We start from the raw sequence: 27,280 nt of genomic DNA, 5'->3' as shown, positions 1-27,280 counted from the left end.
AGCCTGTGTAAACTGTTTCTATGGTAATAATCAGAAAATTATGTTTGTTCATGACCTTAACTAGGGTACGAGCTAGTATCCTGAATGCTCTGTGCATGTCCACATGCTCAGCTTTGGGAAATAGCAGGGAGCCTCTTTGCTACAGCAGGCAGCATGTTAATGTCACAACTTTTCCCTACAGTGGGAATGATAGGAGGAGCACGCCTGTCAGACTCTCCGGGGAAACTGCCACAAAATGCAACACAAAACAGCCAGTATAGCGAGTTGAAATGACTTCAAAGAGAGCTATAATTCAATGGCTGATGCCCAACGGGAACAGGAGCACTCGATGACTGCGGTGTAGCTTGGCGGCAAGCCACATAAACAGTGACTCCTACAGTAGATACAGGGCTAGCTGCAAGTGGAGTGGTGTAAACTAAAATAAATCTTTTGTCCATCCTACAGCTACCTAGGGAGGCTTGTATTTACACAGTGGTAGCCATGTCAGACATCCACCATCATGTATTGATCCGGCATCGGGTCTTTAGAGGCTCTCGCTCTCTCTCAAATGTTGTCAGGTTGAACTGAAAAGGCGTTCAATACCATATAACTTCAGACCATCCCTTACACTTGACAGCTGGAAAGAGAAAAATTGGAATTGGATTCGAAGAAGGAAGAAAACAATGCAGCAAGCGTCTGTTTGACTGCATAAAGCCAGTGGTTATACGCAATGGCTAAACCTGTAAAGTGTCTCGGGATGAGAATGCTAATTGGAGACCGATTCGGAGCCATAGCTAAATTCGTATGGAACACGGAACATGACGGATGAGCCTCGGTCAGCACTCCTATTCTCGGAAGCCTGATACGGGTCCAGCGGGAATAACAAGACAGCTATAACCTGAAACCTATCCCTCTCATTTCAGACCCTGGGAGAATACAGATAAACGCACAACCCGACCACAGGAGGAGGTATATGCTGAGTCGAGGGACGGAACTATTATTGAGACGGGATGCCAGCATGAATATCCCGCTAGCATAGTCGGACAGCCAATCAGGCAGCCGGGGGGAAAAAAAAACCCCGGCACATCCCTAGACGGCTATTGTGGACCTTTAATTACAGTCTAAGCTAGGAGATGGAGGACCCCGGTGTACTCTGTAACTATGTGCTTTATCTTGCCCGGTCAGCCGAGTTTTACCTAATTATGCATTATGTTGGAACAATAGGAGGCGGTGGTTGCTTTGTGCGGGTACTATCTGGTTTGGCTGTATCTCGTATCTCTAGGGAGGAGAGGACTCAACAGGTTTAAAATGCCACGAGGCTCAGGAGACGGCGAGAACGTTTGCACTCACTGAATGCCGATGCGGTACGTAACGCATTACAGGAGTGGTGTGGTGAGTAGGGAGGCCGTCCGTCAACTGGACCTGGGTTCAAACCCTTCAACTGGACCTGGGTTCAAACCCTTCAACTGGACCCAGAGTCAAGCAAAATGTCGGTAAATATCCGCCCTAGGGATTCAGCGTCTTTGACCAAGACACTGAATCCCTACCAGCTGCTGTTCTTGATGTTAAACTTCACCTCTTTAAATTGAACCACAAAAGTGAATTCGGTCTGGCCCACAAAAGCAGTGGAAAGCAGCAGACTCCAATCAACATTCAAAATAGCATCTAACCGGATGCGTGACGCTGCGTCCGGCTGTGACCCATCGTATTTTTAGTGAAATTTAGTTCCTTTTTAATAAAAGGCTCAGCGGGGAGTCGCCAATCTTGAGCTAGGACAGTGAAGGTGAATGGGGAAGGGGGGTGAGCCTAGTCCCAGTCTGCTGTACAGGAATTCTGGCAAAGACCGGCGCTTCATTTCCTTCCCCTCTGCCATCTAGAGAGAGAGAACCATGCGACCCTTTGAAGCGAGTGATTAAAGCACAGCGGGACGAGGCGCAGCTCGCCACCGCAGCCACTCCGTCCGCGCGGTCCAAACAAATGGAGTGACAGAGGGAGAGAGAGAGGGAGAGACAGACAGAGAGAGAGAGAGAGAGAGAGGGAAGCAGAAGTCTCCTGTGACCCACTAAATTGGTCAGATTGACTTCCTAGTCTGCCAATGTGGGAGGCGGCCATTTTGACTCGGGGCCAGGAGTTAAACGAGAGCCGAGGAGGAAGACATGTTGGTTCTCCACGTGGGATCGGCCAAATCTTTCCAGAAACCATCCTGCGAGTTGGCCGGGGACAGATAACATCCCTAGCGGTGTCTGTATATGCATCTCTTTTGGCAGATTGATAATCCACGTGTCAAAATTTCTCCAACCTCCGCCAATCCGTCCGCTTTTTTCAAACGGAGAGACGGAAATTATTCTTGACAAACGTGATCGGCCGCGATGCGTCTCTGTTCCGTTCTGTTCGGAGCGGGTCCTTCCGCAGGACTACAAAGAGTCTCAGGGAGTGGCGCTTCAGGATTTCACAGTGTGGCGCGATCAGTCATCTCTTCAGCTGAGCGCCATGCAAACAAAAGCTGATGTGTACTGACTTCAGTAGGGCAACGCTCTCCCCATCTCCTGCCGCATTCCAGTTATCAAGGGCCAAAATATTGAGCCTGTCAAGAGCTATAAATAAGCGGGACTGTCAATAGACAAAACCTCCCTTTGGGAAAGCTGTTCAGAGGCCATTTATTAAAAACAAAAAAAAACAAAAAAAAGACGGCAGCGCTTTTCTTTCCCGCAGAAATTGAGTTTTTTTTTCCCTGTAATGGGCCTGGACTATTTCAACTGTAACAAATCACTCATATAATGCAAGCCGACACACTCTCTCATCGGCTGGTTTCGGAATCAAAAAAAAAGGAGACTTCAAGGGAAGATGAAAAATGTTTCCCCGGCTACTGCAGCGAAGCGCATAAGTTTACCTGCGACCGTTCTGTAAGACTCAAAGGACATTTGTGTCCCCCGGTGCCGCGGAGCCGTTCCCTGGACAAGCTCTCCGAGGGAAACTGATACGTGATATAGACTTAGTGCCAAAACATTGTGTTTAGTTCAGACACTGGGGCATTAGTGATAGTGTGCTGTGTTTTTTTTGTTTTTTTCCCGGGCCAGATTGACAAGCCAAAGCTGGGGCCGTCTACTCCAGCTGGCTACTAGGGCTGATGTAATGTCAAATCAATTAGCTGGCTTTGGACTTGGCCTATAGCATCACACACACACACACACACACACACAACTCAAAAGAACATAAACACACACGCTCATGTGTATCTACACACATTCACTACACATACACACACACCCTCTATTAGAAGCTGTGTGCCAGGTCCCCTTATCGGCATTGATCGGTCCAGCCAAGCCATTTTACTGGATGGCAGACCTCCAGAGCTAAATTTAGGACAACATCAGTTTGGAGCCAAAATGGCCGACTATCGACTGGTTCCCCATTCTCAATACCATTGTGCTGCTGCGACTGCACAGGTGTGGCTGGCTGCGAGGTTGCCATGAGCCCATTAAAGAAATTAGCTAAGTTGATTAAGTTTTTCTGAACACAGTCCATCTCATACGGTGGTGTATGATTTTATCCACCGGTGTCACAGTCCAAATGAGCTTCAGGTGGTCAGTGTGTGAATCAGGCTGGAAATAATACACGTATTATTTTCCATCTTGGGTGAGTCAGATACAAAGATTACTAGCCCATCAGGCCAGTGAGATTTGCTAAGATGTGAATAGACTGAATTTAGTTAAGAGCAACTAACTAAATGTGATCCACCGAATTTCATTGCTGCTATGTCACACTGACAGTGACAAGCACTTCACCTTTAAAGAAAAAGGCCATTAGAGGGGTGGAGGTGGGTTAGGTGACACCGGGCTCGTCACTGCTTCAGCCGGCCTATCGGAACTCTGCCCTGTTGCCATAGTGACAATGCTCCAAGCTGAGGCGTCAGACAGGCAGGCGGCTCTGTAGCTCGCTGACAGATTTAGACAACATAAACTTTCATTTCGCTTTCATCCCTGCCTGTTTATCTGTTTGTTAGCAAGATGTCTGGCCGAAATCCGGTGGACAGATAACCCTTGGCCCAGGCGATTATCGCTTTTAGCCAGAAATATTATGCTGCGTTCAAGTTCTGATGGGAAAGTCCGACATCCCGGACTTCTAAGTCGGTTGGTAAACAGCGCTCCATTCAAGTGCCGTTTTCAAGTGCTCCTGGTAAATAAACAAGAAGAAACCCGGAAGATAAACAAGATTTATCTTCTGGTTTGTTTGAAGTTCAGGCTGCAACTTTGCAAGTTGGAGGATTGTTCAGCATTGGTGGATGTTTGCCCTCTTCCAAGTGCTTTGTAGTTTACCTTGATAAATTTTAACATTACATTACTTATACTGATCTAATAAAATATTAATGAAAATACGGCATACAAAAGAGCACAAACTTGTGATTTTTATACATGTATATAACTTTAGAGCATGGTCTGAATTATTCATCATTACATTATCTATAGTAATTTGTCCAGGCTAGTAGAAATGTCAGCCCAAAATGCTTAATTTCCACGCCTGTTTCAATTGGAAGGAGTCAGTTGTTAATCCTACTTTGTGTTGTAAACCAATGATTGCTATCAAGGCAAATGTTCAAACAGTTTGTGTGGTCAGTGGGGCTTTACATTCACAAATGGCAAAGATAAAACTGGGAGTGTTCAGTCATGTCAAAGTTGCAGTAGACTTTACAGCATTGCTGCTTCACTGGAGAACAAGTAAAGCAGCAATGCTGTAAAGTCAACATAACATCTACTTTTGCACCTTGTCATTGAGCTCTAGCTTTTACAAAATTACAATACTTGGCTTAAAGGAGGGTGCTATAGAAAAAAACTGAAAACACTGAACAAGCATTATGTCCAGTCTTGTTTGAGCTCCTGTCTGTACATATCTGCAATTGGTCATGAGAAAGACATTTCTGGTAAAGACCTATAACCTCATCTCAGTGCATTTTAGATAAAGACTTGCATCCCACATAAAAAATGGAGTAGCTGTAAGCTTGTATATTCACACTGAAACAAGGTCAGAAATGAACAGCGGCTCGGGGCAAAAATGCCCTTGAAAGTTCATAAAATGCCAGTGGAATTAGACGTGAGGGGGTAAAAAATGTCCCCGATAACTGCATTCACTTTGTTCCCATTGAGTTGTCAACTATTCACACGTGAATGCGTGTCCCCTGTGGGCTACCGTAGGTGATTCGTGGGAGCCTGTATGACCAGAGCACGCAGCCTGAAACAGTGTTGGCACCGCGCAGCCGGCAGTAGAAGAAAACGCTGACCCCACACAAACCACTGCATCAACAAAAAATAAAACAGCCAATATGCTATAAAAGTCAACAATTGAGGGGTGGAAGATGGACCGGTTGGGGGCAGAGAGGGGGAAACGGCACCATCCTCTCCTGTAAGGCCCGCTTGTATATTTGCATTTTATACGCAATGCAAATGTGTTTTTTCATAGTTCAATAAAAATGCCCGCCAAAAGGACAAAAATGCCCCTAAAATCAGATCAAGGGGTCAAAAATGTCCCCTGAAAATGTCTAACCCTGCACTGAAACAACATTAAACATTTTTACCCAGATACTGTAGTTAAGCTTGTGTGCTTCAGCCATAACAGGCGTCTTTGTCAGCAAGTCAGCATGAATGTGTATTTGTGTGTTTATGTGCATGCGTGTTTGTGTGCAATATCTGTATGTGTGTGTGCGTGCGTGTGGACTAAGAAGGTTTTCATCGGAGCTTAACTGTGACAGTCCTGTCTCCATTCCGTTGGCAGATCAATAATATACTCGCAGATGACTGTACCAACACTGGGAGCCAGTTAGCCTGCATGCACACACACACACACACACACACACACACACACACACACACACACACACACAGACACAGACACCCACCCCCGAGTGTGACAGACACAGCCTGTCTGTGACGGTAGAGGATATTAGGCTTATTAAGAGTGTCTGGGTCTCCAAGTGACTCATGCTAACTCGGTGTGCATTTGTGTTTGCAGGGTGGGGGTAAAAGGGCTTAACATGGGAAAACATCTCCTCTCCTCTCCCTCCCTCCCTCCCTCCCTCCCTCCCTCGCTGTTGTTGTTCCCTCACACCCTCGCTCTCCTTCTCTCGTCTCCTTACTTTGCATCCTTCCTTCCCTCTCCTCTTTTCAAGCCTCCTTTGTCCGCTCCTCTCTCGTTTCCCCTCAGCCTTTCCTCGCCCAGGATTCCTTCACATTTCCTTTCAAAATTTTCAGAATGGCAGACTTTTTCAGACCTTAATTTCAGCATTTGGAAGATTTTAGCTGTATTGGATGCTGACAGTGGATGAGTGACATGAATGTCAACAAGGCTGCACCACACTGTAGCTGAAAAGTATTCCTCACTATAACTGATCAAGGGCAGAAAGAGTGCATCGTAGCCTACTCAAGTATAGGCCTACTGTTATTTTGCTGCAAATGTACCTCAGTAGAAGTAAAATTACTGGTGTAAAAATGTTATTAACTAAAATAAAAATGAAAAGTATCGAATTTAAATTGTACTAACAGTAAAAGTTACCGAGTTACTTTAATAAAAAAAGACACTGTTGCATATCTTTCCAATGCAATGCAAAATGGATGAGGACAGAGTTCAATATGTGGTTACAAACATGTTATTATAAACTAATTTGAGTGTGATAAAAATAAGATTTGGAAAGGAATGTAATAATTAAATCTGTGATAAACTGAAAACGCCCTTGTTAATAACGTTACATTGATGCTTGTTTTGCTATTAGCTATCCAACTAGCTAGCAAGCTAGACAACAAACCAATACACTGTAGCTGGATAGATAGCTTTTTGGCTAATGTTAACTGAACTACTATCATGGACAAATTTGACCATTTCATGTTACAGTTTAGCTAGCTGTAGTAACAGTACAGTAGTTGTTAACAGTAACAGTAGTATCTCATGCTTTAGCAGGTTTGATACAAATAATGCAATTTCTGGCTAGTTTCTGATGCAGTGCTTATATATGGAGAGCATACAAAAGCCTAGTTTAGTCAAAACCTACTTCAGTAAAAGTAAAATTAGGCTACTGACTCTAAAAAAAATAGCTCAAAAAAGTATAATTACGACAACATGTGTACAACTATTTTTATTCTTCCACCCTTGTAACTGAAATCACAAATATATGAAATTGCAGTGTGTCTATCACTCTAAAAGTCATTGTCGTATGTTTTTCTGGAACAAACGACAGTACTTTTCCATACTTTTCCAGACATTTTTCTGCAATACCCAAACTTTTGAAGACCTGGAAATCAAATTAATTGTTCATACTTTTCTATACTTTCCAGATTTATCTAGGAACCCTGCTGTCCTTCCCTATCCCGTCTCCTCTGCTTTCGTCTTTGTTTCTCCTTCCCATCCTGTCTTGCTCTCCTCTTCATCGGACCCTGTCCCTTCACCTGATCAATAGGGGAGAGCCCTGTATGGATCACACCATATGCTGACCTTCTCCCTTTTCCACCTCTTCCACCTCCTCCTCCTCCTCCAACTCATCCTTCTCCTCTCTCCTCACTCACTTACCGGGATCAATAGGTGGAGTGCTGTATGGATTTGGATTTAAAATGTAACTTGCACCCACCGTCTTATTTCCTCTCCCTCCCTTCCTTTTGCCCCTGTCACTAAAACAGATCAATGGGAAGAACACGTGAATGAATCCGCCACTGTCTCCATCGCCGTCGCCACAGTCATCATTACCACTGAACCAGTAGAAGAAGAAGACTGCGGTTTTACTGGGCAGATCTCAGATGTGAATGTGAAGCAGGGCGTTAACGGAAAACAGCGTGCGCGCACACCTCCTCTGGATCAATAAAGGCTTAAAAATAATCATCCTCATCATCTTCAATAAACAGCACCATCATTGTCATTACATTGCCATCCTTCTTGACATAAAAGGTGAAACAGAGCGACACAGATATGGACTTAGATACCTAAAAGAGGGTGGAGAAAAAGAGAGATAAGGATGAAGTGTTGTGTGCGAGCGAGAATAGCATTGAGAGTGAGCCGCTCAATATCAAACCGCTCCGATATAAAAGAAAAATAAAGGCAAATTGAATGCAATACGATCACAGTTTATTCCTCAACACAGAGTGCACCGCTACCCAATGATCGCACACCAACGCGCGCTTCGCCCATATCGATATATTTCTTTCTCTATCAAGGCTTTCAGAGCATTTTCAGCTATTCAGAATACAAGCCGGTTCACCCGAGCCGCACTCCACATCCAGGGACATTGGCTTAGAGGTACTGGCCTTTAACTAAAAGCCTGTCTGCATTTCATCCAGGCATAAGGATGCCATAGCCATTCAGAGCGCTGGCATTTAGAGAGCGGCGTGTAATGTGATTCCAGATGATGCAGTTCATAGGCATGATGGAAAGAGGACTGAAAAATGTCTGCTAAAAAAGAAAAACTGAGACAAATTAAAAAAAAAAAAATATTGACGCCACCCAACACACAAGAAAAAGTTCATTAAAGTGATTGAAATCATTAGAATTGCATCATGTCTTGAAAGTGCATGCATCGCTGTAAAATATAGCCAAAAATTAGAGTCATCATGGCTGTTGAAACATAATCTGTGTGGTTTGTTCTCCTTAAAAACAGAACTGTTTTCTCTGTAGCTTTTGTCTTTTACAACCACAACAATATGTGAAATTAATAAATAACAATTTTATGATTAGCACGACGGAGCGCTACACACGTCTCCTGTGATGATAGGGCGGAACCAAAATGTGTTGAGAAACATACAAGTGACACGGTGCCTTTCGTAGCATGCGGAAAAAACAGGAAAATATGATCAGCACTCACTAATCATTAGTCATGGTCTCATGGCTAAATGGACGCATTTTGAGCAGTTTGCTTCCAAAATGAAATGTTTGAAAAAAAGGTGACACCTACTCTTACAAAATGATGGATCGCACAAATTTAAAAGAAATTACAGTCTTTAACTTAAGTCCTTTGTTGACAAAATAATAACAGGTTATAGACTGGATCCTCCATATTTTAGACATATTGAATGATGAACTTCAGGTAATCTCATTCCTGTCAGGAGCTTCAGACATCCCACTGTTCTGTTTGAATTCACACACTTTATATTTCATAAGAGCTTCCCGATTGTGCCGGTCGCTTGTAAGGCACGGGCTACAATTAATCCACAATTTCCCACATTCTGCAGTGATCTTCAAACAAACAGGCTACCTATCACACATGCTCATCGTATAATAGGGTGACATTAAACTACAGTTGGAGTGACGTTGATGGCAAAACTACCACACAAAATCAATAAATCAGCCAATGCACCAGACTGCCTCCCTTTCCTTCTTTCTCTGTCTCTATCTCTTCCCTGGTGCTCTCCTCTCTTGTCAAAGTCTATCACTCTTGCTCACCTTCACCAATGTATTGTCAAGAAGAAGAGATCAACTCTACAGCTATGTTCTGGTAGGTTAGCTGTCTTTCAGTATCATGTTAGCCTGTTAGCCAAAATGTTTCGTTAGCATCGCCCGAACTTGATCAAATCCACACCTACGCAAAACTGCTTTACTTGCTCAATGTAGCTGTAACTATAACATTCGCCAGCAAAAACATTTTTTTTGTCACGCATAGATTAAACACATTAGCAAGGCTGTAACATGGGGCGAGCAAGTATCACTCAATATGAGGTGAGAGAGCACTGTTTGATGTTAGGAGTCAAGTGTCTGATGACTCACTGACCTGAATTTGGCTCCTGATGCCACCATCTTGCACTGTGGGGAAAAGGTGCTATGTGGAACCATAAGGGATTCTTTGAAGTGCCTCCATAGGGGCATAAAAGTCTATTGAGGGAAGCCTTCCTTTTCAAGAGTTTTTCAAGTGGAAGAAGAAAAAACAAAGCAGGAAATAGTCTCAGTAGAACCACACACCCCTGCAAAGAACTCTTTTGGAACTCTTTGCTAAGAATGTAGGCAGGGGCCCTTTTAGAGCAGTGGTTCTAAACCCCCAGGGGGTCCTGAGATACATTTTAGGGGGGTCACGAAATGATTTATAGGATAGGGGAAAAAAACAATTTCTACTATACAAATTTATTATCATGTCTATTATAACCCTAACCCTAACCCTTTTCTCAAATTTTTTTGCCTTTTTCTTGTGAAATACCGAATACTTTTCAGCCTCTTGAACTCTGATAACTGAAAGAAGCTGAAAAAAGAAAATCATTCTTTGTATCATTCTTTCTCTATGCCCTTCTGTAACGGGGGGTCGTTTTAAGGGTTCACGAGCCAAAAAGGCGGAGAACCCTCTGGTTTTAGAGGGCAGGTGCTCGAACGGAAAAAAAAGGGCACAACGCACGACCCGACAAAACGCTCGAAGGCAAGGCGAGAGGGTCACGGCAAAATGTTTTGGAGGTTCAAAGTCAAGGAGGGCACTTCTCGCAATCGGGCAGATGCTCAAGCTACCCTCACCCTAGCCCCCCGAGCGTCGAGGAGAAGCGGAGGGGGAGCCGAGCTTTACCGAGAGACCGAGCTGGCAGCCGAGCGCCCTGACAGCTTCTGGGTAATGGGCGCTCGCTGGGCCCGCTAGACGGCTCGCTCTCCGCCCGCCAGACAAAGCCGGCGGTGAGCCTCGCCGGGCGCCGCGGTGAACAGCCAACGCTCGGCAGCCGTGCATCCGATCGCCAGACAAAAAAAAAAAACGCCGCACAAAGAGGCAGGCGGACAAATGGCCCGTCCCCGGGAGGTTCGCTAATCCTCGGGCCGGGCCGGCGTGGAGCGGGCCGCCACGGTGCCACCGGAGCACCGCTATCCGTTTACCGGGTGTGTACTCGCGGTCAGGGGTCCTCTTGGATGATTAGATAAAACGGACGGCAGCCAGGGAGAAGGTACGCGGTAAGCCAAGGGAGGGGAGATAGAGAGAGAGAGAAAGCCAGAAAAACAAAAGAGAGAGCGATACCACTCTTGTGTTGCTTGGGCGTTTTCAACCTGGTCCGTTTCCTTCCTTTCCTTTCCTTTCCTTTCCCGTTGCATTCAAGCATTGGTTCGGTAATTTCAAGCAAACCAAAATTAATCAGATAGAGATAATTAGATAGAAAGAAAGAGAGAGAGAGAGAGAGAGAGAGAGAGAGAGACAAGAACAGAGAGGAAAAGATGTGCTTTCAACCCTATACTTTGTCCGTTTTGGTCCATATCAGGTTACTCTGTTGCACTGGTTGGGTTACGTTTCCCACGCCAAAATTCCAAGCTAGCTGTGATATATCAACATAAGCCACACGGGAGCAGTCATTCGCCTCATTGGTCAGATATCTGATGCGGGAACACAGTGCCCAGCGCTTCCTATAGCAGGAAGGGATCACAGTCAGATCACGTTCTCCCTCTTAACGAAGCGCTCCAGGGTTGGTTTAGACCAGGCTCTCGACAAGTTCCGGGCCTGATTGTTTTGGTCCGCGGCCAAGGGCAATTGCTGTGTTTTCACATGTACAAAACGAACCCAACTAAGGGGAGGGAAAACTGCTGCAGGGTTCGAAATAACTGCTCTAAACCAAGTCGGTGTGTTTAAAGTGGAAACTGTACTGCTCTGTTTCCCGGTTTTGCCCAAAAACAAGAGTTTAGAACTTGAGAGTCTAGAAAGGACGGAAGGAGGGATGCAGAGTTTTACAAAAAGAATGCGAAAACAAGAGAGAAAGTGAGAGAACCGAAGATACAAAAGAGAATGGGAGGGAAAGAGAATAACAAAAGGAGAGGAGGAGGAGAAGGAGAGGAAGAGGCTTGCCCTCAGGCAGAAAACAGCAGTTTCCTCAGCTGAGGTGATAGCTGGCTTGAAAAAAAAAAAAAAAAGCACAGGTGGTGTCGGGGCAACTTTAGAACGACAGCTCAGGAACTACGCTACTTTAGCTGTTTAATTTCCCTAATGCACACCGGTTGTGAGATATGTGGAGCGCTTGTTTCACACGTCGCCGACGACAATGAAATATTGAGCGCAACAAAAGAATAAATAGTGACTACAGCTGCAGACCATTCGTTTTTTAAGTGTGGTTTCACAGCGGCTTCGACTTCAATGACAACAGGGAGGGAATGTGGGCTGGTAAAAAAAAAAGTGACGGACGAGCAAACTCAAGCGTATAGAACAGAATAGAATAGATGATCCCTTGTAACTCTTAAATCCGCCTCAATAGTGAATAAAAACTCACTCCACCCTCTTAAGCTCTGAGTGATTAGATAAGACCATAGAATAGAATAGCACTTGTTATGCTGAAGTCCACCTCAAGGGTGAATAAAACTAAAACTCACCCGCTCAAACTCTGATTTGAACTGAATCGCAGTGCTTTATCGAGTATAACCCACAAACAAAATCGCAGTAGATTATCTTGCCATCCTGTTGAACAATTCTTCTGCTCTTATCCATCTTTGAGGCAGAAGATAAGGCCCATGCGAAGCATCGAACAGGCTCTTTGAGGTTTTAAATGTGTGACAAACTTAACTCAAACAAAAATGTGGAGCGGAACAGGCCCTTTAACTGATGAGGCAACATATGTCGCACTTTTCTTTCAGCAGATAAAGCCCTTGTCTCTGTTTGACTGACACACACACACACACACACACACACACACACAGAGCGGAGTGATGAAGCAGCAGCATATGCCACGGCAGACACTGTGACCTGTGGTGACTGATTAAGACTGGAAACAAAAGGCAGCGCTGAGGAACTCATTAGCACCTCTGAAGGTCTTTATCCTCCACAATGCAGCACAACAGGAGCGGATTCCTTAACAACCGACACCCCCACATCTTCAGGGCTCCAATTACATCCATTCATGTAATCCAACTTTCTTACAGATTGTAGCCTGACTATCTGGAGACAGCATTGTTTCAGTTATTTCATTCACCTTTATAATGAAGTTGTCGAATCCATATATTAAAGAAAGCCACCTGTTAAGGACTTCTAACTCGTTCTAACTCTTCTAGCTTGAAAGCCACTGGAAACTTTGAAACATGTTTAAGTTCTGGGGCTTAAAAAAACAAACCCTAACGTAAGGCAAAGAATCAATATTGTGGCTTGAAGAAAAGTTTTGCCAAAGCTTGGATTATATTTTCTCTCTCCTCACCCTTTTTTTTCAGTCCAAGGTTAAAGCAGGACACGCTCATGAAAGGCCACCCTGAACACAGCGAAGCAGTGTTCACACCCCTTTTTGTTTTGCCGCTTGCTATCTAGCCCAGCCATCAGCCACGGTGTCTGGCAACTCCACGCGCTATTGTGCAGTCCACTGGTTCTACTATATCTACTTTTCCTCGCTCCGCGAACCTGCGATGCCATCGGGATGCAGAAACTGGAGCTGCTCCGTAGGGAATGAAAAGACAGTGAGGGTGTCTGTGTCACCGAATCGGCCTCCTCTTCCTTTTCTGAGCAGCAGCTCCAGATTTTACATCTTCACGACGCTACAGATGCAAGTCGAAACTGTCTTTAGATAAAATCATCCACCAAATGGCATATTTAATGCGTTTCTGAATTTTGGAGTGAGCACCGACTGAACTCAAATTGAGTGGCGTTCCTTTTTAGTAGAGCACACTGAGATCTTACTATCAACAAATGTACTATTTTTTTGGGAACTTTACAATTCATTTTTATGTACATAGATCAAAGCGTAGTCCAGGATAGTTCGACATCATAAGGAAACAGCATTTTGATGGTGTATTGCTTCTGTAATTCAAGGCATTTCTGGTTGAAACAGGATGTTGGACCAGAACAGAACTGAAAGTGAAAAGACCTTATTCACACGGCAGCCATTTTGAACACTCGAGGTGGGAAATTCTACCTGGAAGATCTAGCGTTACTTCAACACATAAAGGACTTCAGATAGACAAACCGTTACCAGATTAGCTAGCAACATCGACAACAACTGCCTGAATTTAGCACGAAGTTAGCTAGTTAGCTCACTAGTTAGTTAGCTACTAGCTAGCTGCCTAGACTAGACTCTGGTAGATAACGGGCCAAATACATTAAAATGTGAACCGATATCCCTCTGATTCTTGAGATACATTTATTTCTGATATGTTTTTCTGTGTGAATCTGTGGTGTAGAGCAGCTGGACCTGCTCAGGTAGAGTTTCCCACCCTGAGTGTTCAAAATGGCCACCATGTGAAAAGGTCAACATGGTGAAGCTAGGTGTACATTATGATATGGACAAGGTGAAAAAATTACTTTTTCACCTTACTTCTCATTTCATCTAAACTATATTTCAATTCCATTACGCCAGTGCTCCTTTAACTGTTTCTTCATCCAAAAATGGGTTGCAGATGCTGTTGGATCCCCACTCCACATGACAAGACTGCTAGCATATTTTAATAAGCCTGGGTCCCAGGATGACACTAAATATACTCTGTCTGGGTCCTGGGCTGGATATTTTAAGAGCTCCCACTATACATGGTACATATATGATACTCAAATATTCAACCTCAGACATTGCTGAGGGAGTCTTGAAGGTCTTTTACACCCCTAACTAGCAAACATTGGGACTGTACATTCATTCTTCTACGAATTCCTTCAGTAAGCATACAGGGCAACATCACTGTGGGTATAATAGTGGACAATAAGGAACAAAAATATACTGTAAAACTATACTGTTAGTCATAAATGTTGAATGTACATGTAAAGTGATACTTACTGTCTACTGTAGTACTGTATGCCTTGCACTTTGCGCTGTATGTGAAGTGCTGCTGTCCTGTTGTGTGCCAGTATGCACCGTGCTACTATGTCAGTCTGTTAGACATCCTGTGTCAGCAGAGGGAAAGCTGCTTTGAAAGTTTAGTTTTACAAGCTGCCAGTTACTTCACATTGGAAGAAGTTGAAGTACAGCAAAGCTGCCCTCAGAGGAATTTAGCTTCGAAAAACTAGAGGAGTCTGGACCTAAACACAAACCACAACACACAAACAACACTCTATGGGTCCATCACAGGAGGCAGTGCAAGGAATGTTAACTTTCTTTTGGATGTAATGTCCAGCGCTGCTGCATTTATACTGTAAAGGCTACAGTCTGCACCTGAACCCAAACCAAACAACACAGTTTGGGTTCTTCAGAGGAAAAAAAGTAGAAGCAATGTTAACTTTCTACTGGATCTAAACTTAAAATAAAGAAATAGAATATCTTTGTAACATCTGAGTTGTTAATTTTCTATAGCCAAACACATAAACTCCTAAAAACATACAGCTGAACTTCTAACAAGCTACTGCAAAATACAGTTACATTCTGCACCAATGCTACCAAGACAAATTGCTGCGCATGTATTGTAGTTGCCAATTAAAAATTGCCCATTGTCTTAAAGAGTTGCTCTTTTATCATCCTCTTCACGTTTGGGCCTATCCATTCACCAGGGACAGACTACAAGCTATTAATGAATAAACTATGCAGAGTATTCACCGGCAACAAGGCAACTGTTAACACTATTAATGTTGCAGAGGTAATTGAACAATAAATCCTGCATGCTTTTGGGCACTCCAAGACTCCGGCATATTGCCTTAGTGGACTCGTGCGGTTTGCCAAGCCATTTGTCCGTTCGGTAATTACCAACAAGTCAAACAAAGTGGATGGACTATAAAGAGCAATGGAAGACAGCTTAATCCGCAAGACGGTCCGCTCCTCGCTCAACAATAAACCCCCTGAATCAAGTTAGCAACATGCCAGCCTTCATTCCATCTGTGCGCAGCTGTGTGATGAAGTGGAAGCCAGTTTCTTTTTTTTTTTCTCTTCTTCTTTTGGACTCCTCACCTCTTCCATCTCCCGTGTCGCTGCCACCATTTTAAACGAGGGCCCCCTCTATACAGTCCTATGACGGCTTTAAGGAGCTCAGTGTGTGCGCCCGGGTTAATTAGACTTGTGAATGATTCATTTTTAGACCGTCTTCCCGCTCTTTGTTGGTCCACCCCTCAAATTGAAATGAGAATCACAATGCCGGCAGATGAGTAATTAGTTTGAGACGGATGGAATCCCCACTCGGTTAACGGAATCAAAGAGGGGGAAAGATGATGGAGTGTGTGTGTGTGTGTGTGTGTGTGAGAGAGAGAGAGAGAGAGAGCGTGCGACAGGGAGATGGAGGCAGAAGGTTTAATCGCGTTACATTGTCCTAAGAGGCAGGCTAAGTGCATTACCACTATTGTGTCAAGAGTGCTGTTTTCGCATTATAACCGGTATGGAATCTGTAGAATGCGCTCTTCGGGCTTAGTGAAGAGACGAGGCTGCGGTCCAAACTCAATCAGCGGCAGATAATATGACGCCCTCTTCACATTGTGTACAGTTGACTCCCCCCCCCCCCCCCCCTCACAAAAATAAGGCCCCGAGCCACACAACGGACTCCGAGCACAGCTGCAAAACGTTTCTTTGTGCGAAGCGATTGTCTCTAATGGACAATCAATAGCATGTCGTGTTTGCAAAGCAGAGGATTCGTCTTGGGCCGTCAGACCTGAACCGACAATCATTTAAACGACTCGAAGTGTCCGCTTCGGTCAGCCTGCCGGTGGAACACTGGCGGAGCCGGCAACAATGGCGCCATTGAGGGCAGACGCGATCAATCGGTTCAAGGGATTTAATACACGCCGCGCATTCCCTTAGTGAAATGCAAACATTGATTGGGACATTTCACGGCCAGAGACGTCTCAAAGGCGCTAAACGCAACTTCTCAATGGCTCGCTTGCTGAAGAATAATCTGTTAACTGCTCTCTGCAGCAGCAACCGATATTCTTTCATTCTGAGTGAGATTTCAACTAATTAACAGTCTCCGGTGTCTCAAAAATGTGTTGGGAAATATGCAGGCGATGTACTGGCTTTGGCTGTGTATAGTGACATCACTATGTCTACCATGAAATCAATGCTAACTGTTGTATTGTTATATAAACGGAGAGAGAGGAAAGCATGGAGTTTATCAGTAAGTAGTGAACAATCAAGCCTATCTGTTCCATTCAGTATAAACTATGGAACTCAGATTAATCACAATTAATTGATGGTTAATTATAATTCGCACAGTCAACCCCTAAATGTCTCAAAATGAATGGAAATCGTTACTTTAACATGGTATTGAGGTTAAAATGCTGCATGCAGCACCTTCAGTGGAACCAGTTCAAAAGCCAGCCACCTGCAAGAGCACAGCTGGTACACACAGGTAGTGTGTACAGGAGAGGAACCGAGGGAGTGTGAGACGGGAGAGGACAACACACACACACACACACACACACACACACACACACACACACACGCACACACCACACACCTGATGCTAGTCATGCTTCCAGTCTCAGAGCCAAGCTTGCATCTCTCCAGTTGAGTGGCAACAATCTGTCGTTCGGCTTCCAGCTCCCTGGTCAGACGTTCAAACTGCAACTCCTGGGGAGAGAGGGAGAGAGAGAGGGAGGGAGAGAGAGAGAGAGAGAGAGAGGGTGAGAAAGAGAGAGTCAAAATCAACAGCGCCAAAAACAATCTGGCTATTTATTTACTGTCACATTTAGATTCATCCTGGACATTATTCTGGCTCTGTTGTCTCTGTCACATTCGCAACTGTTATGAAACTGACTATAGAGTCTGTGGTGGCAAATTAATTCACATATTGCGTCCAACAGTTTTCTCAGCGCCAGGCTTTCGTGGAGGAGAGTCGGGCAGCTTGATATGCTGCTTTAGGTGCTGAAACAAGTAGGTTCATAAAAGATTCTCCCACAAACATTACAAGATCGATGTTTTAATTCACGCAGTTGAGCATATTTCTGCACAAAACTGTGACACAAAACCAAAGCAAATCAGATGTGATGTTCGTTATTCTGTTGCTAAGAAATGTATGGAAGAGATGAAGAATTGTTTTCCTTTTTTTTTTTGACAAGAATTGAGTTATTTTTTGACATTAAGTGTCAGTTTCATGTGAAAGCGCTAATGCTCGCCTGACAAACTGTCTATATACAGTAATCCGACTGTATGGGTTTGCATTCTGCTGCCCCCCCCCCCCCCCACACACACACACACACACACTCACACACTCCTCCCCACCCCTTGATAAAGACCTGATCTGTAGTTGCAGATTAGCGCCCCCCTCTAGAAATACTGTCACCCCACTGCGGGATTTGTTTACATAGTGATTAGTTGGATTTATGAAATTTTTTTGTCAGTCTGAAATTCATGGTCTGAATTTGAAGTCAGACATGGAAAAAAATAAATATGTAAATATGAAGGTAAATATGATGACCACAGGAATACAGACCTGTATTCTGCGTTATTGAGGGTTAATATACTACCTCAAAGTTTAGCAAATAAATAACAGATTGTATCTTAAGCAGATTTTAAGACTTAAAATCCACTGTTAAATTTGAACTTAACAACTGGCTGTAACAACCAACTGATTCACTTAATCTCCTTACTCACAGATGTACTGTAAGGTTTTATTTTGGTCGACCATTTTATTTTTTTAAACTACACACTTCTAAAGGAGTTCATGAACTATCATCTGCATATATCGGCCGCTCTGAGGATACTACAGTCAACGCTACTCACTTCCTTTCATCATGGAACCACAAAGTAGATCATATTATTTCATTCTCTCGTGTCCAGGGTCCTACTTTTATTCATCACTTCCCTACTTCGAGAGTCACATCTCTGAAATCCTTGATGCTGAGAGTTGGGAGAAGAAAAGCTTGAGTGCCGGAGGTGACAGCAGATCCACGGGGCAGCTAGCGGCGAAAGCTGACAGCTCCCGAATTCCTGCGGAGGTGTGTGTGAAGACGCTCCTCCGAAATAAAACACCCTTACGCTTGAGACGAACACCCACTAATTAGCCGATGCGCAAACAAACCGGCAGCAGCTTCGGTTTCACTTGGATTACCAATTACCATTTCTGTCTGGAGCTATGATTAAGATGAACAGTACAGCTGATTACACAGAACTCCTATTTTACCAATCTGGTGCAAAAAAAACCCCATATCAAAGCGATTAGATAGTGGAATGTTCTAAATCAAGTGATGAACACAGTTATACCCCGGAGAAGAGGTTCTTAAATTATGGTTTAGAGCCCAAAATTGGTCTGTGACATTTTCCTGGTGGGTTTCCAGATGATAAAAGTGCTGAAATGATAATAAATCGCGATACGGCGGGTATTATAATAAATAATGGGTCCCAAGGCAGGGGCGGCCCGAGGCATCCGAGCTCCTTTCGAAAGAGACCACAGCTCACCTGAACGCAAAACGTCCTACTCAGGTAGCAGTGTTGTTGCTTTGCTGAAGTTTTGCTTAAGTAGAGGTAAAATGACTGGTGTAAACATCTACTTAGTGGGAGTAAACGTTCAAAGTAGCAAATTTAAAATGTGCTCAGAGTAAAAGTTAGTGAACAGAGAACACTGTAACATGTGATCTTCTCCATGCAATTCTAAAAGGCAGAGTGTGACAGTGTGTGTTAGTGCCACTGCCATGTAGTCATGGTGATAATTAGTATGTATCTTAATGTGTACGCCAACCAAATTGACGTAGACATGACAGCATGTGTTTTGCATTGCCACATAGGAAAATTGTTAGTGTCCTTTTTGTACATATGTCACCATAGCCTATTTGCTAATGACGACCACACACACACACTGTAAAAGCCAGATTATAATTTGAATTCTGTCCCAGGGTGAGACTTAATTAACTCGGTGTGGGTCACAGGCTGAGAAAGGCGAGGAAGCGTTTCCCCTGAAGTATTTCATCTCCCTCTTCCTTTTCCACTCCTCTGTCTTGCTCATAGGGGAAAGGACACATTTTCCAGCACCTCACGAGACCCGGCGATGCCGCGTGTTACTGTCAGGCACGGGACGGGCATGAGAAAGGGGCCCGCTGCACTCCTAACATGGCGTTCCCTGCCAAGTTAAGCCAAACTAGGCGGCTCTGTCCCACACAAATGTAGAAAACCATGCCATGTTTTGTCGCCCAAGTCTCCAAGCAGCAAAGTCGACGTGAAGCGAATGAGTCCCTGTTACTCTGTGAAGAACGCTAAGAGTCTGATTATACTGTTTGCACTGACACTGTCAGAGAAAACATCTTTTTGAATTGTTTAACTTATTGGCTTATTCTAGTTTTATTGCCTGTAAAGCACTGTTTAAAAAGCACTATAAAAATAAAGTTAATTAGAACTTTTAAAATCAGACAGAAACGCATTTCCAAGTCAGAAAAAAAAAGCATGTGTTTTATTCATAATGGCTGTAATGTGTGTTTTCTGCCTGAGAATGACTGCTAGTCAATGGGAGCTCAGAAGCTAATGCTGCCTGAGGCAAATCCAGGCTTTCCACCATCATGCTAGAATTTGATTATAATGAATCATTAATATAATAAGATAACAATCACATTTCGCTGTAATTATGCGCCGTCTGCTCTGTCACTGATGGCAACTGGACATACACACACACACACACAGACACACACAATCATATGTATTCATGGCACTGTTAAGTACTTTGTCTAAAAGCATCCATTAAAAGGCATATGATATGTACGGGAGAGGAAAATATTGTGACTGGAGAATGGAGTGTGTTGGTGTTAATTTGTGTAGGTTAACATGCTGTACAGTAGTGCTGACACACACTGCTGTGAAGCTGCTAAAGTGTGTCTCCTGTTCACCACCGACAGCAGCATACACACTCTTTGCACATGATGTATGCTTACACACATTTACACATTGGCCTGTTGGATGAGAACATAAGACACCAAAATTATCCATGTGGCCCTGGTAGAGCGCTCCACTGCTGCATGCTAACACTTTAGCATACACTATGTTGAGTGATAGTAAGTGACTAGTATTATATCAAAAGTTAGAAAGTGAGAAGTCGTAGCCGCTCTAAAGCGAACTGGTGAGAAAAATTCAATCATATGCAGCCGAGTTTGTTAGTTTTGTGTAGGAGGTTGGTTTAATTTACACAAATATGACATAAAAAATAACGCACTGTTTTCAATTACCAGAGACTACTTTCCCTGTTTCCATAGTAAGCAAAGGTAGTGGGCGGTAGGAGACTGTGTACAGCTGAAAAATCACTACACAGCGGATGAATACGTAGCTGTTCACCTGAAATAGTTCCCAAGATAAACCTGGCTACATTAGCTATATTGAGTTAATGATATTTCATATTTAAAATTTATGAATCTACAGACCAACTGCTAACAACTTACAATGGATAATGCTAGCCACCTGCTATCGCTCAACATAGTGTATGCTAAAGTGCACCGGAGCCAATGATCTACCGGGGACACATGGGTGATTTTGGTGTCTATGTTCCCGAAAACTGTGTCTAACAACTTTCCAGCATGCAGAGTGGAGCAGCACCCCCTCTGTATTTCCATCTCCTAAAAGCACCGCTGCATCCTCTTTCATGTGCTCCGACTCCTCGCAGTCAAACCCATGCAAACCCCCTCATCAGCTGACGTAACCAGACGAAAACAGAAGAAGAAGAAGAAAAAAGAAGAAAAAAAGAAAACGACTTCGAGAAACCAAGAGGCAACAACTCGCAGCAGATGAAGGAAAAAGATGAAAAGCTTCTTTTTTTTTGTTTGTTTGTTTGTTTGTTTGTCTTTGGATTCCCCCCCCCCCCCCCTCCCCCCGGGCTAAGCGAGCCGAGCGAACTCACTGGATACGGAGCCGTAAGAGAATTCTGTTGCGAGGGCTTCTTGGGGGAAAAAAAAACCAAAAAAAAAACAACAAAACAAAAGCGATTACCCACCCCCCACTCCCCCCCCCTCCCCCTTTTCCCTTGCTCTCCTCTCTCTCTCTCTGTTCCCTCCAATTCAACAATTCAAGGCTGACAGGCAGACACCTGTTACTGCAACACAAGCAGACGGAGAAAGAGAGAGAGAGAGAACAAGAGAGAGAGAGAGAGACGGAGGTAGAATAAGACGCATTCGGCAAAGAAATAAATAAGTAAAGCCGGTGAAAAATGGGAAAGAAAAAAGATGGACATACGGGCTGACAGAGAGAGAGAGAGAGAGAGAGAGAGATGAAGAAGACAAAGAACGAAGCGCACACATACCTTCACATGGACCATACTTCACAGAGAGACAAAACCACAGAGAATATCGTATCCCGCTTATTTCTTTACTGCCCTCTGGTCAAACACTGACAACAACACTCCCTCTCGCTCTCCTCCAAACACTCATCTGTCCTGAGTCGAGACACGGCATGCAGAGCGAGAGAGAGAGAGAGAGAGACATAGAGAGAGAGAGAGAGAGAGAGAGAGAGAGAGAAAGACTACAAGTGTCACTTGAGCTGACTGCCAGTCAGCCCCCTTCTCTCTCTCTCTCTCCCTCTCTCTCTATGTCTCTCTCTCCCCGGGGGCCATGAAAGCACACACACACACACACACACACACACACAGTGTTCAGCCAGGCACAAAGGTCCCCATGGCAACGGAGCATTTAGGAGCCCCGTGGCATTATTTATGCAACGTTGCATCACAATGGGCCCTCCCACCAGCCGACCCTGCCAAAACCCCGCCGCTCGCCAGTCTCCCTCTACCTCTCTCTCTCTCTCTCTCTCTCTCTCTCTCTCTCTCTCTCTCTGTCTTTCTCTCTGACCGGACCATCTGCGCCCCCCCACTGAAAAGCAAGGAGGGTGGGAGTGGAGAGGGGTGGGGGGTGGGGGGGGGGAGGTTAGTGCAAGAGAGATGGAGGGAAGGCAAGGGAGACAGAAGATGGAAGGAGGGGGAGAGGAATGGAAGGAGGGAGGGAGGGAGGGAATATAACAAGAGATGCACACGCACGCTCGCACACACACACACACACACACACACACACACAAACACACACTCAACAAAGTAGATGCCTAACTCATACATTCACGCACAGACGCACACATGCCCACACACCCACACACTTGTCTGCATGCATGCCATCACACACACACACACACACACACACACACACACACACACACACACACACACACACACACACACACACACACAGACACACCACATGTTCTGCCTCAGTTGAATTCTATGGGTCGCAATAGGATGCAAGAAATGTATGTAAAAAAAAAAGCCCATTAGTTGGAGGTTAAATACAAGCATGCACGCACATACACACATGCACACACATACACACACATACACACACATCAGGACTTTTTTTGACTAGTGGCTGCCATTATCTGCAGGGACAAACTTCTTAATGATCTACTGCAGGAAGGGACACAGATTCTAAAAATTCCATGTCTGATTGCTGTATTCTGCTGAAAGAATTCTATTTGCTTATATCTTCTGCAGGTCAACTGATGCTACTCTGAAAGGTACAATCTGGAATTTACTGCAGGTTATATTCACATATTGTGCTCTTGAAGAGTCCGACCTGTAGGGAAGAGATTATTTAGCAAACAGTAGGAACAGCCGTGGGTGATAAAGCACTGTTTGCATTTGCTGCTTCTGTTTTCGCCGTGATGAATTACACCTCGCGACCTGTACGTGCGTGTGTGTGTGTGTGTGTGTGTGTGTGTGTGTGTGTGTTTGCGTGGGGGTCAAATGAGTCCAAGCGAACCTACAGAGGCCAGCACCACAGCAAACAACACACAGCAAAGAAATAACAAGCATGCAAAAGCCGGTACTCTCTTACCCAGATGCAATCTGACTGCCGAGTGGAACCCATGACTCCCCCAGCAGCTCCCAACTCCTTCCAAACACCGACTGCACACACTATAATCTCTGTCTCTATCTTTCTTTATGTTTTCCTCCCTCTCACTTTCCCTCCCCCCCCCCCCCCCCCGCCTTTCTCTGGCCGACACAGGCCGGCCGAACCAATCGTGACGTCTGCCCAGATACACGCTGTACATGCAAAGCTCCAGCCTGCAGTCATTTCTTTATTCAAATGTGGATTTGGCTCGGCTTACTGGGCTGTTTGCCCACAGGCTGACCGGCCGCACGCTTTAATCACGGAGATAAGTTCAGGTTTCTGAAGGCCGATACTGAGATGTTTTGGAATGAAGCTGCTAAAAAAAAAAAATCTCAAAATATTCAGTCGTTCGCCTAGAGTTCTATGCTTACCTGGACTCAAAAGTCTCCGAAACGGCATTTAGACCATGGGACACTAAAAATCTCCACTGAAATGCATAATAATAATAATAATAAATCTTTAAATAAAACTTGATCAGATTCCACACAAGTATGCATGAATATGTTAGACCACATTAGATCCACAGGTTAAAGTCTCCATGAAATGAACTCCCATTACTTTTGCTTCCTGGAAAACACAGTATCTTTCATGGTGACCTCATGCTGCACCAGTAGGCGTAAATATATATTTCTAACCAATAAAAACATCAGATTTCCCATCCCTCCGCACCCCTCCCATCAAATAAAACTGCCTTTCTCTCCCCGACTCATATTCCATTGGTTTAGACTTTTGAATGATTCCTCACTGCATTATGTCCCGCCCCAACATCCTGTTTCAACAGGAAATGCATCAAATCAAGGAAGTAAAGATGCCGTTTCATGGGGTCTTTAAGGTCTTCCCATAGACAACCAGTGCAGCATTGATCAACTACACAGTAAATATGTAATTAAACCAACTGCATCATATCCATCATATTGGAGGTGGATGACACTGACTGGCTGATATCCGATTTCTAGTTAAAGCCCAATATCGGCCTGATATATGGGTGCGTGTGTGTGTGTGTGTATGACTGTCGCTTGATCCACAATTAAATGAAAAGGACAACAATTAACTATTCCTTAACGAGCAAGTTCTCCAATCAAGTGCTTTGTCGACTGATTGCGTTACTAAAGATTCACGTCCGATCCGAGCCTATCGATGGAGACAGGAGACAGACAGATAGAGAGTTAGTGGGTCTATAGCCACTCGCTTACCCTGAAAACCCCATTAAAGCAATTAGTAACGTAAAAATAAATGACTGCGGGACAGTGGTGGGCTTGCTCTGCATGTGTGTGTGTGTGTGTGTGAGTGTGTGTGTGTGTGTGTCCTAGCTGTAGCTCTGTCCCCCTCTCCCTCTCTTAATTGTGCCCTGTGGTGTCCGCCTGGCATTTAGCCGTTTCAGAAAGAGAAAAGAGCCGTTCGATGAGAAAATGTCACGGCCGGCGATATATATGCGCGGAGACCACTGACTGTCGGAAAACGATGAGGTATAGGAGAGACCAATATGGCCAATATGAGATGACGGACAAAAGAGATGGAAGTGAAAGAAAGAAAGAGGAGAAGGAAACCTAAATACAGAGAGAGATTTAGCACATACTGGATACCGACGCGATTTAAATGCTCATCCCAAACCAGACAGATTTGCCTTGTTTTCTGTAGCTGCGGCTATAGGCCCGGGGTTTAATTCCACCCCCCCCACCCTCCCCTTTGCAACAGTGCCGAAAAACCAATTTTAGACTTGGGGTTAGGGACGTACTCATAAATTATGTGGGATAGTAAAATATTCAGACTCCCGTGTCTTTGTATAGCAGAGCTGCTTTCGGGGTTGAAAAAGGAGCTGAAAGTAAAAAAATTGTTCAGCAACCGTCGAGGTAAAAATTGCTTCGGAGAAATGTTAAAATCCTTAAAGGACCATACCTTACATAATCCTTAAAGGACCTTTTGGATGTTTTAGCCAATTTACTACACTGCATGCATATTTGACATGACTATTGACCATTTTCCAAAGCATACCATACTATTTTATAGATGTTTGAATGCCTGTTTCCTACCTTCCAGGCAGCCATTTGTTTCCATTCATTTCAGTACAAAAATCAATTTGTAGAGACTTGAAACTTGCTTGAGATGATATATGATGATGATATCGTGGGTAATTTAGTATAATACCCGCATTGATTTGAAAAGTCTTCTGGAATGGAGGAAAAATTCAACATTCAAGCATCTAAACATGTATGTGTGCAGTGTAGTGAATGTTCCTCAGCACTGTTGCTTTAATCAAACCTTTGAACAGATTTCTCTCTCAGTGTATTGCCTGTTGCTGGGAGGATCACCGGTCTAAAAGCAGTGTCTGCAGGTGCTCTTTGGAAGAGTCAGGTAAGATCAAGCTCAAATGCAGGAAGATGAGCGGCTCTACCCTGTGCATGGCTATTGTCCTCTGTGAAAATGGATTCACTCAGTCTAAGACACTCTGCCTTTTATGCAAAATTTAACAGCCTTTTTTTTGGGATATTGAAAGACTAAAAACCAAATGCTTTGTGAACACTGCGGTCTTCATCAGGGACGACACCCAACATTTAAAGGTAGACACCTATCAGAAATGGCCCGATCAAAACTAATACAAACAAAATTAACAAAATATAACGAGAAATACAACCAATTGGCAGCACTAACAGAAAATATGACACAAATTTGATCAGGAAAATGTATGTACACGTAGGATTATCAAGCAAAAACAAAACAATCAACCTAAATAATGAACAAAAAAAAAAGTAGAAATAATTTATACTAGAAATATAAGGGAAAAAAGAGAAAAGGAGAAAACAAACAGAAAAAAAGATAAAGCAAAAAAAAAAATCATCAATCATTCCCTTTATGAAATGTTGTTTGAAATCTCGCCATGTTCAAAAGAAGGCTTTGGATATCCACCATATGAAGGAAACTGGCGCCTACTTTTATAAAATTGCCACTGGTCTGAACAGCACAGCACAAGCAGTACAGAACATTATGGGCTGCTGTTTAAGTTATGAGCCATCTTAAGGCATTTCCATATAACTTGTTCTATTTTTGTGGATAGAGTGATCTGTGCTTTTGAAATATGGACTGAGGTGTATTGTGTTTTGGAGTGAAACCATTCAAATGGAATAGTGGGGGGGGGGTTGAAAATGGAAGATGGCACAATATAGAAAGTGTACACACTACCACTGAGATCCTGGCTGGAGCTCTGCTGGTGTGTCTGTGTCTTCCATCCCTTCTTCCCTGTGATAAAATAATCAGCGGCACCGGGGGGGGGGGAACACCGCTGAAGTCTTCTTACTCTCATCAAATATAAAGTACAGTATCTTTTCCCTCTCAGTGTCAGCGTCTGCTCAGCCTTCTGCATTAGAAAACTCACTCTTTTAAGTTGAGACCGGAGGACTGAACCCTAAAGAACACACACACACACACACACACACACACAATAAACACACACATTGCCTCTCAATCCCCAGACAAGCTGTGTTTTCAGTGGCAGGTAGCACAGACAGAAGACGGCGGGGAGATTGAACTGCCAATCGCAGGGAGCCTGCTGGCTATACCCTCTACCCACAATGCACTGCTCTACCTCCCCTGTCATGGCTGTCTGGGTCAGTCAGTCCGGGGCGACGGACAGCCACACGAGCGGCCAAGAAAAGTCACACTCTCACA

At 44.1% G+C, this 27,280-nt stretch overlaps 1 protein-coding gene across 1 annotated transcript in view; it reads right to left on the bottom strand.

The window, feature by feature from the left end:
• ctnnd2b (catenin (cadherin-associated protein), delta 2b) overlaps positions 1–27,280 on the bottom strand; it is a 117,112-nt gene that overhangs the window by 83,924 nt on the left and 5,908 nt on the right. Inside the window, exon 2 of the mRNA XM_071537575.1 lies at positions 17,230–17,342. Coding sequence (XP_071393676.1) covers positions 17,230–17,342 — 113 coding nt within the window. The remainder of the gene's footprint in view (positions 1–17,229; positions 17,343–27,280) is intronic.

The sequence above is a fragment of the Centroberyx affinis genome, unplaced genomic scaffold (genome assembly GCF_046629955.1).
Source record: "Centroberyx affinis isolate AG114_WGS23_722 - 3 ecotype Tasmania unplaced genomic scaffold, CSIRO-AGI_Caff_v1 ptg003070l_1, whole genome shotgun sequence".
Taxonomy (NCBI): Eukaryota; Metazoa; Chordata; class Actinopteri; order Beryciformes; family Berycidae; genus Centroberyx; species Centroberyx affinis.
This window is presented reverse-complemented; position numbering and strand designations above follow the sequence as displayed.